This window comes from Biomphalaria glabrata, chromosome 16, assembly GCF_947242115.1.
Source record: "Biomphalaria glabrata chromosome 16, xgBioGlab47.1, whole genome shotgun sequence".
Lineage (NCBI taxonomy): Eukaryota > Metazoa > Mollusca > Gastropoda > Planorbidae > Biomphalaria > Biomphalaria glabrata.
In genome coordinates, this window is record NC_074726.1 from 17,991,618 (window position 1) to 18,005,844 (window position 14,227).

At 36.2% G+C, this 14,227-nt stretch overlaps 1 protein-coding gene across 2 annotated transcripts in view; it reads right to left on the bottom strand.

Annotated features, from left to right (window-relative positions):
• Positions 1–784: 784 nt before the first annotated feature.
• LOC106068992 (protein phosphatase 2C-like domain-containing protein 1) overlaps positions 785–14,227 on the bottom strand; it is a 53,621-nt gene continuing 40,178 nt past the window's right edge. For both annotated transcript variants that reach the window (XM_056013343.1, XM_056013342.1), the window contains 5 exons: positions 13,720–13,891; positions 13,084–13,185; positions 11,076–11,299; positions 6,829–6,985; positions 785–2,235 (listed from right to left, as the gene is read on the bottom strand). In XM_056013343.1, coding sequence (XP_055869318.1) covers positions 1,901–2,235; positions 6,829–6,985; positions 11,076–11,299; positions 13,084–13,185; positions 13,720–13,891 — 990 coding nt within the window. In that variant the 3' untranslated portion in view covers positions 785–1,900. The remainder of the gene's footprint in view (positions 2,236–6,828; positions 6,986–11,075; positions 11,300–13,083; positions 13,186–13,719; positions 13,892–14,227) is intronic.

Consider the following 14,227-nt stretch of genomic DNA (forward strand, 5'->3'; position numbering starts at 1 on the left):
CTTGAGATAACAATACCTAAATATGTTAATTTTTCTATTTGTTCAAGATCGGTATGACCAATAATGATGCTGTATTGGGTAACCTGCACCTTAGAGGAACTTCCTTTGATAGCAAGACTGGAAGGATTAGTTCTCCCGTAGAGCCTTGGCGAGAAACTCTGCTGTTAGGCCTAGTGGCTTTAAGCTCCCATAATGTCAAGTGAATCTGCAGACAAACCATCCCTCAGCTCTCGGAGCTGCTGTTGTGAACTCCAGGGGGGGGGGGTGAACTGCGCCGGGTGAAGCCGATCCTAGTGAAGCCACTGAATTATGTTAACTATTTTGTTAATTAAACCGAAGTTAGCTAATGCATTTGTGGACATTGTAATCTCCCGTATTCGGCCCTTGTTGAATGCCTTTTCTCTGCTTCCTTCAACCACTAAAAGATAAGCACAAAGTCAATATCATAGTGCGAGAGGCTTCCCCCTTGACTTACTTGAAAAAATTTGGTTCCATTTTTATGGATAAAAAGTCTCAAGGATCGTCGCATTGATTTTGTAAAGAATGTTTTTCATCTATTCATAGACTAGCTATGATCTATTGACAACTAATCATCTAAAATGATGCACAAATCGTGTGTCTATCATTTTGTAATCTACAGTGAAGGTCATAAAAGACGCGCATATAATCACACAAAAAACAACAATAAACAATTGAGAAGCATGCATAGCAACTTGATGACATAACATGGCAACAATCTTAGTGAAACAATCTCACTCCTCTTTCACCAAAATAAACAAAAATATGATTCGACAATCTGAAGTTTAATAGAACAAAAACTTTTCATAACATACTATTGTGTACATCTTAACTTCACATTTTACCGTATATTTAAATATTTATATATTATACCGTCACAAATTACTGTATATTTATATATTATACCTTCACAATTTACTGTATATTTATATATTAAACCTTCACAATTTACTGTATATTTAAATATTATACCTTCACATTTTACCATATATTTATATATTATACCTTCACATTTTCTACATCTTACTAAATATTTATACATCATAATTTCACATTGTCTACATCATACCTTAGTATTAGTACTGGAATTCAGAAGTAAGCAAAGGGATGAAATCGTCGCAGTGAAATCCCAGCAGTAGGGACGAAGTAAAAGATTGAAGTCCTTAGCAACGATGTCCAAGCAGTGTAGCACAGAAAGCAGTCAAATGAAGCCATGGGCAGTAGACTGCCTGTTGGGAAATACTGGTGGTTAAAAGACCCAAGGGTACCTGCTTGGGTTATGAATCTTGACACTCAAGTACAAAACCTACAGAATAATAGTGTAATCACTATCTGTTGTCCAGTGGAGCTTATTGCACGATGCACTACGAGGCACCAAATACAGGGCCCACCTGTGTACTTAAAAAGGACTGATGTTAACTATCCCCGTGTAGATCAATGGTAATATGGTTATCTATCTGTTTTGGGTCAAGTCTGACTGAGATTCAAGTACGTGTTTTGTAGAGGTGTCATTGACTATTATCAAAATTGTAAAGTATTTGTTTCTTTTTGTTTATTTACTACACTCATTAACTTGACTTAGCTATAGTGTTCTGTCAAGGGTTTATAGAGAATCGTAACAACATCTATACATCCTACTTTTACATTTTCTACAACTTAATTATTGCATTTATTACTTTAACATTTCTGTATCAATCCTCCAGAATTCCAGAACTTGGCATTTGTACAATACACGCAACTTTTGCTCAGCCGAACAAAATAAATATACAGAACTCTGAAGGCAGCCTAAGATTTGTTCAATATTTTATGACCATATTAATGTATACCAGTTTGAGTCTATACTGATTATATAAAAAATAAAGTTTCATTCACGTTGGAAATATTAAGACATCCATCTACATCCAGGTAATAAAATAACCATAACTGTTACATTCTCGGTAGCTCCTGCCAACAATGCTGCGTATGTTAACTGTTCAGCCATAGCTTTGGCAAGATTGACATTTTTACTCTCATCATTATCACTGTCCAGTGTGCTATTTCCTTCATTATCCACAGTCTCCGCCACTGTATCTACTTCAGTATCCACACTCCCCGCCCCTGTATCTACTTCAGTATCCACAGTCTCCGCCACTGTATCTACTTCGGTATCCACAGTCTCCGCCACTGTATCAGTATCAATACAATGCTCAACGTCAGGAATATATACTGCGCCATTTTCTAAAACAAAATATTTATATGAAAACGTGAAACAAGAAAAACATTTCAAAATACATTTAAAAAAAAGACAATACCTGCATTATACAACTTATAATAAAATTTAATTATAAAATAAAATCTACAATAAAGTAATTTAAAACAAGATTACAAAGACAGTTTTGTGTGGAAACACAAGCTCAAAATCGGCTCCCGAAGTGGTCCACCGAGGCAGGATTAAATCCGAATGAAATTATATCAAAGGTAAATGACAGATAAGAATGGAGAAAGAAGGTTGACAGATCTTGTGTGGTACTCCAGCGCTCAGCAGATCAAATGATAGGTGAAAGTGAATGTAAAGTTAGATGTGAACCTGACCTAACTGATGTCTTCTAGTTCACCTAATTGTTTTATAAAGGCTCGATCTCTTATTCAAGAAAAAAAACATTATTGTGATTTAGTACTCTACATTTAAAACAAAAGAAAATGCCGTTTACAAGATTAATAATTGTTTTAAATTATAATGCATAACTTATAATGCATACTAAATAGTTTTTTTCTCTTTAAAAAAATAGTAAACATTTGTTCGTGTATAAATGTAGTACTTAGTAAGTATAACAGAACTTACATAACTTAACAATAAAAATATAAAAACAAAAATTTTTGACAAAAAATCTACAACCGTTTGCATAAAAGTGTTAGAAATATGGTACACAGTAGGGTCACCTGATAAAGAGACTCAAGTGTTTGGTGTTTAATAGTGAATAGTTGTAAAAGTGGTGTATTTTTATGAAAAAACTGCTTGCATAAGTGATTTAAAAAATTAGATTTTTCACTTTCAGAAAATAAAAAAGTAGCCGTTGCATCAGAACTTTGAATGATCTAAAATATCATGATGTCCGATTTTCATTTTCTCTTCTAGTTTACGAGATCTAAACGGGACGGACAGACGGACGGACTGACAGACAGACGGACAGACAGGCCACACAAAACCAATAGCGTCTTTTCCCCTTTTGGGGGTCGCTAAAAATGGGCTCATGAACGACACATTTTGGTGTTACGATGATTTAGGCCAGGGGTCGGCAACCTGCGGCTCGCGAGCCACATGCGGCTCTTTGGATGATAAGCTGCGGCTCTTTAGTTCTATGCACAAATATTATTTATTTTATAGAAAAAAACATTTAAAAATCGTAATGATTCGACTCTATCTTGCAGACACTTGTACTCGCTATTCAGCGCACTCCTCCCCCCATGTCTTGAAATGTAACATATTTGCATCTGGAAGATGTTTAACTTTTTTCTGCCTTATCACTTGCTATAGATGAGTCTTTTGACATAAAAGCCAAGGCACAAGTTGCTTTTTATGTCAGGTATATGTCTTCCCAGAGTCCAAAAGAAGAACTTCTAGGATTGCTACCGCTCTCGTGACAAACTAGAGAAGATACGGCGAATGTCGTGCAAAATACCTTGTAGACAATATAATAAATATAAAATAAAATCTTTAAATAGCAACTGTTGGAGTAAGAAATATGACAGGAAAAAAAAGGGTGCAAATTCTATTCTTTGGCGCAAAATAAACTACAAAATTCTTACGTTTCACTGCATAATACACCAAGAAGCGCTTTGTGCCCAAAAATTTCCAGCTGAAATAGTTGAGGTCATGAATTTAGTTATTAAGATTGTTAACTGCATCTTGTCAAAAGCATCTACCATCGTCAGTTTAAAGAATTCTTTAACGAAATGGAGACTCAGTATTCCGAGCTATTTCTTCACAATAAAGTGTGATGGCTTTCCAAAGGTTAGGTGTTGAAACTTTTTGTTTTGTGCTTAAATGAAATAAGTACATCCCAAAACGATTATCACCTTGAGTTAGAGAACGACAAATGGTTGCAGAAATTTTACTTGAATATAACAGTGAAATTAAATGAGCTGAATCTAAAACTGCAGGGAGAGATATACCCAGTCATTGTTTTAGTAGAAGAATTCGTTTGTTTTGAAGAGAAATTTATTCTTTTTACAGAAGATATTCAGTGCGGTCAATTACTTCATTTTCAATTTTGTAAAGCAATTTTGCGATAAAATCATTGCAATTGTTGACACAAGTCACTTCATCACAGTGATAAAGAAAACAAAAAGATGAATTTATTGACAGATTTAAGCCATTCAAAACAAACCAAACGGTTGTAGCATTTATAAAATAAATCTTAACACTTATAGTAACGAAATCTACATTGAGCCATTTGGAATTGAGACTGGATCTCTAGACATGCAACTGATCGATTTAAAAAAGTAAAGCTTTATGGAGTGAGGGATTTACACAGTTGAAAATCAGGTTGGAAGAGTTGAAGGTCCAGAAATGTATGTAAAGCAACAAAAGTGGACAGCTTTAAAAGAAATGCCGCGAGATTAGGCACTTATATTCGACGCATGGAAAAGTCTTCCAGATTGTTGCAGTCACATGAAAAAAGTTGGCATTTGGAAGGCTGTCTATCGTTGGATTGGCATATTCTTCCGAACAAGCGTTCTCTTGCATGAATATAATTAAAAGCAATTTAAGAAGCCTACTAACAAAGAAAAATGTAGAGTCGTGTTTGAAACTAAAAACAACAAGTTATGATCAAAATGTATCCAAACGTTCTAAAGCCGTGCAAAGCCAAAGTTACCACATAATTTGTTTGCTCAATTGTTTGTTATTTTAGTACAGGTCAGTGTTGTATGTTAATGTTTAACTGTTTAAATTTTATACTTCAACTAGACATATGTTACCCGCGACCCGCGGGTCTTTATTTGCGCATTACTTTCGATATAGTCACTGAGAGTGTTTTGTAAGCAATTAAACGAAATAATAATGTAATAAGTAAAGCGAATGTGTCAATGTAAAAATAGTGTGAATAATGCTATCAAATCAAAATAGCTAATAGGCTTAAATCAATTTTTTTTTAATTAAAACATTTGCTTTTGAATAATCTAGTGGATTGGATTTAGATGTATGTTAAACGTAGCTAATGATCCTTTCACGTTATTTCAGTTTCGCTACGAAAATAAAATTAGTTTTGCGAAAATGGTTTACCCAAAGTCGATACATTCTTATCTATTAAAAACGAAAAGAGCGATAGCTTTGTTAAATAAATGGGATTATAAAGTGAACAATTAAACGAAATAATTTTTAGTACGCGATTCATGAATGAATATAGATCTAGGCCTATCTCAACTCGGCTTCGCAGCTTTCGTAAACGAATGTAACTTTAGAAAACCAATTTTGAATGTTTATTTGATCAAAATATGAAATGAATGGACTTTAATTAATATATTTATGTGTTAAAGTATAAAACTATCTGTGCGAAGAGAAGTTTTATCATCTTAGAGTTGGATTAGAGTTTTAGATCTAGGGATGGGATTATAAAGTAAACAATTAAACGAAATAATTTTTAGTACGCGATTCATGAATGAATATAGATCTAGGCCTATCTCAACTCGGCTTCGCAGCTGTCGTAAACGAATGTAGCTTTAGAAAACCAAATTTGAATGTTTATTTGATCAAAATATGAAATGAATGGACTTTAATTAATATGTTTATGTGTTAAAGTATAAAACTATCTGTGCGAAGAGAAGTTTTATCATCTTAGAGTTGAATTAGAGTTTTAGATCTAGGGATGGGATTATAAAGTAAACAATTAAACGAAATAATTTTTAGTAAGCGATTCATTACGGTATTGTCTAATGAAAGAATGTTCGTCAGGAAATCTGTAATCACAGATATAAGGAACTAATTAATGTAAAAAATGCTTTTGAAACACAAAATTGAAGGTTAATTTTATTATATAATGAAATCAATGGATCTTCTTTTGTATTTTCATGTGTCAAAGTAAAAAACTATCTGCGCAAAGTGTATTTCTTAAAATTAGATCTAGGTCTAAATCCTTTCTATCTTTTCTAATGTCAACATTGTAGACATGGCCTAGATCCATAAAATACTATAGCTGTAATAGAGTCGGACAACATTATTTTTTTTTTAGGGTCTTACGTTTGTTTTAGGGCTACAATACATACACTAAGGTCTAAGTTGGTACCCAAGAAACATTCCTGCCAAGTTTTATCAAGATTGGTCAAGCGGTTTTGATGTCATAAGTAACATACATCCATACCCCTCACATTCTACTTTATAATATAGATAATAATTAATACAATATATATATATATTTATATATATATATAATATAATATATAAAAAAATCTAATTTGTTTTGTAAAAGACAACGAACATAAAGAAAAATTGATATTTTAATCTTATGTATAAATTGATTCGTTTTTTAATCAAATAAACTGATTAATGCGAGTACTATTTATTGTTTGGAAGAAAAAAAATATTGTGGCTCTTTAAAAAGTTGAAATTTTGAAAATTGTAATTTTTGGCTCTTCTGACTCAGAAGGTTGCCGACCACTGATTTAGGCGGAAAGTAACACCATGAGCTAACAGCGACAGTTACATCCACCTTAGCGATGCAACTGGTATACATTTTTTTAAATATATATTTTATTTTGTTGTTTTACTCCTAAATTTCATGTCCACAAAATGGTTTCTGACCAACATTAGAAATTTAACAATGTATTTATTACCTTGGTGAAAAGAAGACTTGTTATTATGACTTGTCTTGAAGTTTAAAACATTATTAGTACTATGTATTTTTTGTTCAGAATTGATTCGTGGTGTCAAAAGTGGAAGAAGAGATTCACTGAGTCTACTTGGTGGTGGTATTTGTTGATTAGGTAACATCTGTTTTCAGAATACAAAACGACAAAATGTATTACTCGCGGGCTATATAAAACAAATTTCAGACTTACTAAAGAAAGAAAACCATACCATAGATGTTTCAAAATAATTTTAAAAAATACATTATTACGATATAAAAGTGATGAAAATAAAGAACAGAGTTCCCATTTAAAGAGATCAAAAATGTTAACATCTATAAGCCATCATTATATAAACATTCCAACGGCAAATATTTGTTGTTAAGGAGGAGAGTTGGGGAGGACTGAGAAAAGTGATACTCGAATGTACAGGCTGGTCTAATTGAACGATCTAGATACTCGAATGTACAGGCTGGTCTAATTGAACGAACTAGATACTCGAATGTACAGGCTGGTCTAATTTAACGTCATAGATACTCGAATGTACAGGCTGGTCTAATTGAACGAACTAGATACTCGAATGTACAGGCTGGTCTAATTGAATGAACTAGATACTCGAATGTACAGGCTGGTCTAATTGAACGAACTAGATACTCGAATGTACAGGCTGGTCTAATTGAACGAACTAGATACTCGAATGTACAGGCTGGTCTAATTGAACGAACTAGATACTCGAATGTACAGGCTGGTCTAATTGAACGAACTAGATACTCGAATGTACAGGCTGGTCTAATTGAACGAACTAGATACTCGAATGTACAGGCTGGTCTAATTTAACGTCATAGATACTCGAATGTACAGGCTGGTATAATTTAACGTAATAGATACTTGAATGTACAGGCTGGTCTAATTTAACGTCATAGATACTCGAATGTACAGGCTGGTCTAATTTAACGTAATAGATACTCGAATGTACAGGCTGGTCTAACTGAACGTAATAGATACTCGAATGTACAGGCTGGTCTAATTTAACGTCATAGATACTCGAATGTACAGGCTGGTCTAATTTAACGTCATAGATACTCGAATGTACAGGCTGGTCTAATTTAACGTCATAGATACTCGAATGTACAGGCTGGTCTAATTTAACGTCATAGATACTCGAATGTACAGGCTGGTCTAATTTAACGTCATAGATACTCGAATGTACAGGCTGGTCTAATTTAACGTCATAGATACTCGAATGTACAGGCTGGTATAATTTAACGTAATAGATACTCGAATGTACAGGCTGGTCTAATTTAACGTCATAGATACTCGAATGTACAGGCTGGTCTAATTTAACGTCATAGATACTCGAATGTACAGGCTGGTCTAATTTAACGTCATAGATACTCGAATGTACAGGCTGGTCTAATTTAACGTCATAGATACTCGAATGTACAGGCTGGTCTAATTTAACGTCATAGATACTCGAATGTACAGGCTGGTCTAATTTAACGTCATAGATATTCGAATGTACAGGCTGGTCTAATTTAACGTCATAGATACTCGAATGTACAGGCTGGTCTAATTTTACGTCATAGATACTCGAATGTACAGGCTGGTCTAATTTAACGTCATAGATACTTGAATGTACAGGCTGGTCTAATTTAACGTCATAGATACTCGAATGTACAGGCTGGTCTAATTTAACGTAATAGATACTCGAATGTACAGGCTGGTGACAAACAAAAGCTGTTACATACAATTGTGGTGGCTTTGGCACAGAAGAACTAAAATGACGAAGGCAAACATAAAAACATAAAACATAAAACATATTTACACACGGTCATAAAGTTAACATTCCTAATAGGCCTAAACAGTTAGACCAAGACCAAGTTGTACACACAACATCGCTGTCTAAATACAAAAAAACAAACAAAAAGAAAATGTCATAGTGTAGAGATTTGGAACATCAGAAACATTATACAAATGAATGACAAAGAAGTTCTCTAAAAAGTCAATCACTTGTTCTACATAAAACAAACATACACTGTTTTAATAGTTTCGCTCAATTCCTTCCCATACAAAACACCAAGAGAACAATGAGGCCTACATAGAACAAATCTATACACTAATTTTTAAAGCCAGTATCTATACATTGGTTGTAAAAATACATTTACAAAATGGACAGTTAACATTCTATATATGACTATATACGCCACAACAAGCTCAGTCTCTGACTCAACCCTTAAGGCCATTATACAATTACCTACAAAGAACGAGCTAGACAAAATACCCACCCTGTTAGAGCTCAACAAAGCCATAGACAACATGGCTGCCCGCGAAGCACCCGGATGCGATGGTATACCCCCAGATCTTCTAAAACAATGCAAAACTACACTAATCCAACCTCTACACGAACTGCTTTGCAAATGTTGGCAAGAAGTTGCTGTGCCACAAGACCTGCTAAAATCGTTACACTGTATAAGAACAAAGATAATAGAAGCGACTGCAACAATTACAGGGGAATCTCCCTCTTAAGTATTGTAGGCAAAGTCTGTGCTCGAGTGATACTTCCAAGGCTACAAAAACTCGCTGATCGGGTCTATCCAGAATCACAATGCGGCTTTCGCTCAGGGAGATCCATGATTGACATGATTTTCTCCATCCGCCAACTTCAGGAAAAGTGCAGAGAACAAAAGCTGCCTTTGTATATTGCGTTCATTGACCTCACAAAGGCCTTCGATCTAGTCAGCAGAGAAGGCCTCTTTAAAATTTTACAGATAATAGGCTGTCCACCCAAGCTACTAAATGTAATCGTATCTTTCCACCAAAATATGATGGCTACAGTGCAATTCAACGGTGCCAGCTCCGAAAGTTTCAGTATAAACAGCGGAGTTAAACAAGGATGTGTCCTGACCCCAACCCTCTTTAGAATACTATTTTCCCTGCTAATCCACAACGCGTTTGACAAATCCATCCCCATAGACGATAACAAGCTGGACGCCGTAAATGAATTCTGCTAAATGGGATCCACAATTCAAGATGACCTGTCTCTAGAAGAGGAGATAAAAAAACGCATAGGGAAGGCTACCTCGACCTTCTCAGGCCAAGAGTTTGGCAAAACCAGAAGCTCACTACAGTGACCAAAATGGAAGTCTACAAGGCATGCGTTATCAGTACACTACTGTATGGCGGTGAATCATGGACCACCTATGCAAAGCAAGAGAGAAAACTAAACTCATTCCATTTGCGATGTCTCCGTAGGATCTTGAAAATCACGTGGAAAGAAAAAGTGTGCAATACTGAGATCCTTGCGCGAACAGGTATTCCCAGCATCTTTACAGCCCTCAGACAACGCCGCTTGCGCTGGCTTGGACATGTTCGCCGGATGGAGGACAATTGTATCCCGAAAGTCATCCTCTATGGACAACTCGCGATTGGCTCAAGAAAAACTGGTCGCCCCCACATCCGTTACATAGATGTAATAAAACAGGACCTCAAATCAGTGAACATCAATACTGACCATTGGGAAGGCATAGCTCTAGACCGCACCAGATGGAGAGAGACAGTGACCAAGAAAGCTATGGACAGTGAAAGAACATGGGTCTCAGCTCAGGAAGAAAAACGTACAATACGAAAAATGGCCAGCTCCTCTTCCTCTACCACCGAAGCAAAAGCCACCTTAACCTACGATATTTGTGGACGGGAGTGTCTCTCTAAAATAGGGCTCCACAGCCACATGAGGAAGTGTGCGAGATAAACCATAGTCGTTCTACGACTAAAGGAGGCAAACTATTTGACTATTTAGTCTAGTATACTACAGGTACATAATTCAATAAAGGAATTCATTGACATGCTGGTTTTCTAAAAATAAGGATAGTCCAGCAATATGGACGAAAACCGGAGTAGCGATATTCAATCTAAACTACTAAATAAAATTCTAATCTAATCTAAGAAACAGTAAAAATGTAATTACCTGCAGCCATACATAAACACGTGGAGTAGAACCGGGCACAAAGAGGGAGTGGAGACGACGTAGATCTAGTAACGTACAGACACTACAGTGACAAAAGATGCCGGTATAATGGACAGTGTCCACGTTGTTCTGCCTTTTTACGCGGACACAAGACGCCATCTACGGGAAAAAGGTCACGCGGATATCGAGGTAGCCGGTGTAACCTGAATAAGTATCCAACCCACTACACAAATATTAATTAATTAATTAGTTGTCAATATTTGTCACTTACCCTAGTTAATAATGAAGCTACTTCCTCATTTTTTAGACTTTGCCAAACACCGCTGGATGCCAAGACTAAATATTGAGTGTTTTGATCAATTGAAACACTTCTGAAGTAGGGTTCTGCAATAACACAGTCCTTCAACAACTTGTCACCGAAATTTCCAAGTCCTCTGGTAACAGACAAAACTCCATTGACGAGTGAACCTTTGTCTGACTTTGTAATAGAACCACCTGTAAATCAAACAAAATAACTAGATCTAGGCAACTTGAGTTTATATCAACAAGTTCAACATCAACGACCTTGTAGTAGGTCTTTGTTTTGTAAGCATTGAAGGTCATAGGACAGGTCATAATCTATATATATAATTCTCTTCATGGCCCAACCATGCTTGAAACCACGATAAAGTATTCTTCTATAAAAGAATTGCTAAGAATACTCATCAGCAGACTCAAGAGAAAAGCCGATGAGGTCCTTTACGAAGAACAGGCAGGCTTCAGAGCAGGCAGAAGAACTAATGAACAAATAATTAACATCAGACTGTTAAATGAAAAATGCCTTCAACACCAAAAGAAACTGGTACATTACTTCAAAGACTTCAAAAAATCTTTTGACCAGGTTTGGCATGTTGGCATGTAGCAAGTAATGAGAGAGTTTATCATAGACAAAAACATTATTTATGTTATCAAAACCCTATACCAAAATGCAAATAGCTCAATACTTCTGAACAACCAAACTGGAGAAAGTTTTAGGACATTTAAAGGAGTGAGGCAAAGATTCATTCTCTCTCCAGCTCTTTAACATATTTCTGGAGCATATTATGACGGAAACTCTAGAAGGAATTGACCATAAAATGAGTGGCCTATTTCCAAACTCAGGTTTGCAGATGATATAGACGTCATTGTAGAAAATGCAGACCAGGTACGAGATCTTAACTGTAAATTAGATGCTGCAGTCTAAGCAGTTGGCATGGGAATTAATGTAGAAAAAAAATACTAGTTTTGTGGCGGAGATAATACAAGATGTTGCATACAGTTGAATGGCCAAAACATTAAAAGAAGTTGACTCATTTAAATACATTTTTGATGCCCGTTGCCGACACTGTGGAGAGTTAGTGGAAACAGTAGCGCATATCTTGCAAGAGTGTCCGCAGCTCCGAGAGCTGCTGGATAGTTTGTCTGCAGAGTCACTCGACCTGTATGGGAGCTTAAAGGCACTACGCCTAACAGCAGAGTTTCTTGCCAAGGCTCTACGGGAGGACTAATCCTTCCAGCCTTGCTACTAACCAATGCCAAATAAATAGGCAGGTGAACCAAACAAATAGTTGAGTAGTGTCGAGTAGACACTGAACAGCTAATAGGCAGACACCTGAGGGAGGCACCAGGTATTCCTCTAAGAGTAAGAATGTATGAAATAGTACAGACTCGATTGACAGCGATAGAGAAATAAGCGGGTCTGGTTGAGTTAGTCTACCTTATAAAGGCATGGGAGAGACGGGTGGGAACAGGAAATGTCCTAGGCTAAGAATTATTTTACACGTGGGTGAATCCGACAAGAGTCGCACCTTGGAGTGTCACGAGGCGTGTTGACCCGAGTAATCTCTTAGATCAAAGAGAGACGTGGGAGAGGGGGGAGAAAGATTGACTTGCATTCCACCCAAGGTGGTGTCAACTGCGACCGTCAGACATCCGGCGGGTAAGACCAAATAGACTGTGTGTTTATCTTTCCCCGATCAAGGGGAGATACGTGAAGGACGCGGCCTAGCTATCTCCAAGGTGGTGGACTAAGTCTACCCTGGAGAGGAAAAGGTGGGGCGGGTGAAGAAATTGGGGATAGGACGGGGAAATAATTAAAATAAAATAAATAAATAATGATAAGATATAATTAATGCTGTGATAAAAATGAGCAAGCTTTTGACTTGTCACACATGAGCTACACTGCCTGTGCTATTAGTTCCTCTTCTTGCCTTGTCTAGGTTACGATAATTTACTACAAATAGTTTAGCTAAAACGTGTACCTTGTCGATATATTCTGTTGCTTTCAGGTGGACTTTCAGGCGAGTGATCTTTAGTGATACAAACAAACTTATTGTCTTTCACCAGCAGAGCTTTAGCTTGTCCTAAAAGAAAACAGCAGTTTGAACATAGTGCTCCCAAACAAGGCTCGCAACAAAGTGAACAGCAGTTGTATAGTTTAAACATAGTGCTCCCAAACAAGGCTCGCAACAAAGTGAACAGCAGTTGTATAGTTTAAACATAGTGCTCCCAAACAAGGCTCGCAACAAAGTGAACAAAAGATTTATCATTCGTTATTGCTTTCTTTCTTTCCTGCCCCCCCCCCCCTCCCAAATTTTCCCAACTGGTTTAGATAAGTGAAAGGATCACAGCATATTGAAAAATATTAAAGCATGAAATAGCGCTAAACAAAAACAATTGGTAAAATATTTTTAATCGCACAGATTTATAGTTGTTGGTCTAGATTACTCTAGATCTATTACAAATTTAATTACATGACATACCAAAGCAATTGATACAATTAACTTCCTATAGCCTTGTTGTTGCTTTTGTTCAGTTTGTGTGTGTGTTAATTTACATTTACGAAATCTTCCTCTAGTTACACAATTTCTAGTCATTCTGGTTACATCAATACTTGCCAACATTCGCAAGGTGAATTTCTCCTTGTATTTGTGAATCGGAGAGCTCTTGATTTGAAGACTGCTGAATCAAGCAAGTAACTGCTGATGTTCCACTCCATCGGATTCTCGATAGTTCATCAATGCCATAGGAAAGTTGATCATCCATAGAAAGATAAGCCTTCTTGAAAGCCTAAAAGTGCAATAAAATGCTTAAACATTTGTTAATATATGTCGACAAGCAGCAAAGAGTATATTAAATATTGAATTAAGAAGCCGAAAAAAAGATTTTACGATGGACTAGCTATTCTTCGGGTGGAATAGCGGGGGGGGGGGAGGGTTAGGTAAAAGTGGCTTTCTTCATCAAGTCAAAGGTTCATGTCGGAGAAATTACGATGTACATGTTAAAAAAAATAACTAGAGGGATAGAGACAGAGAGAGAAGGAAAGATAGCGACCGTTAAATTTCATTGTAAAAGATACACATATTCATGGGCTAAAAAAGTGTTTTAGGGGATCGTTAAAATGCG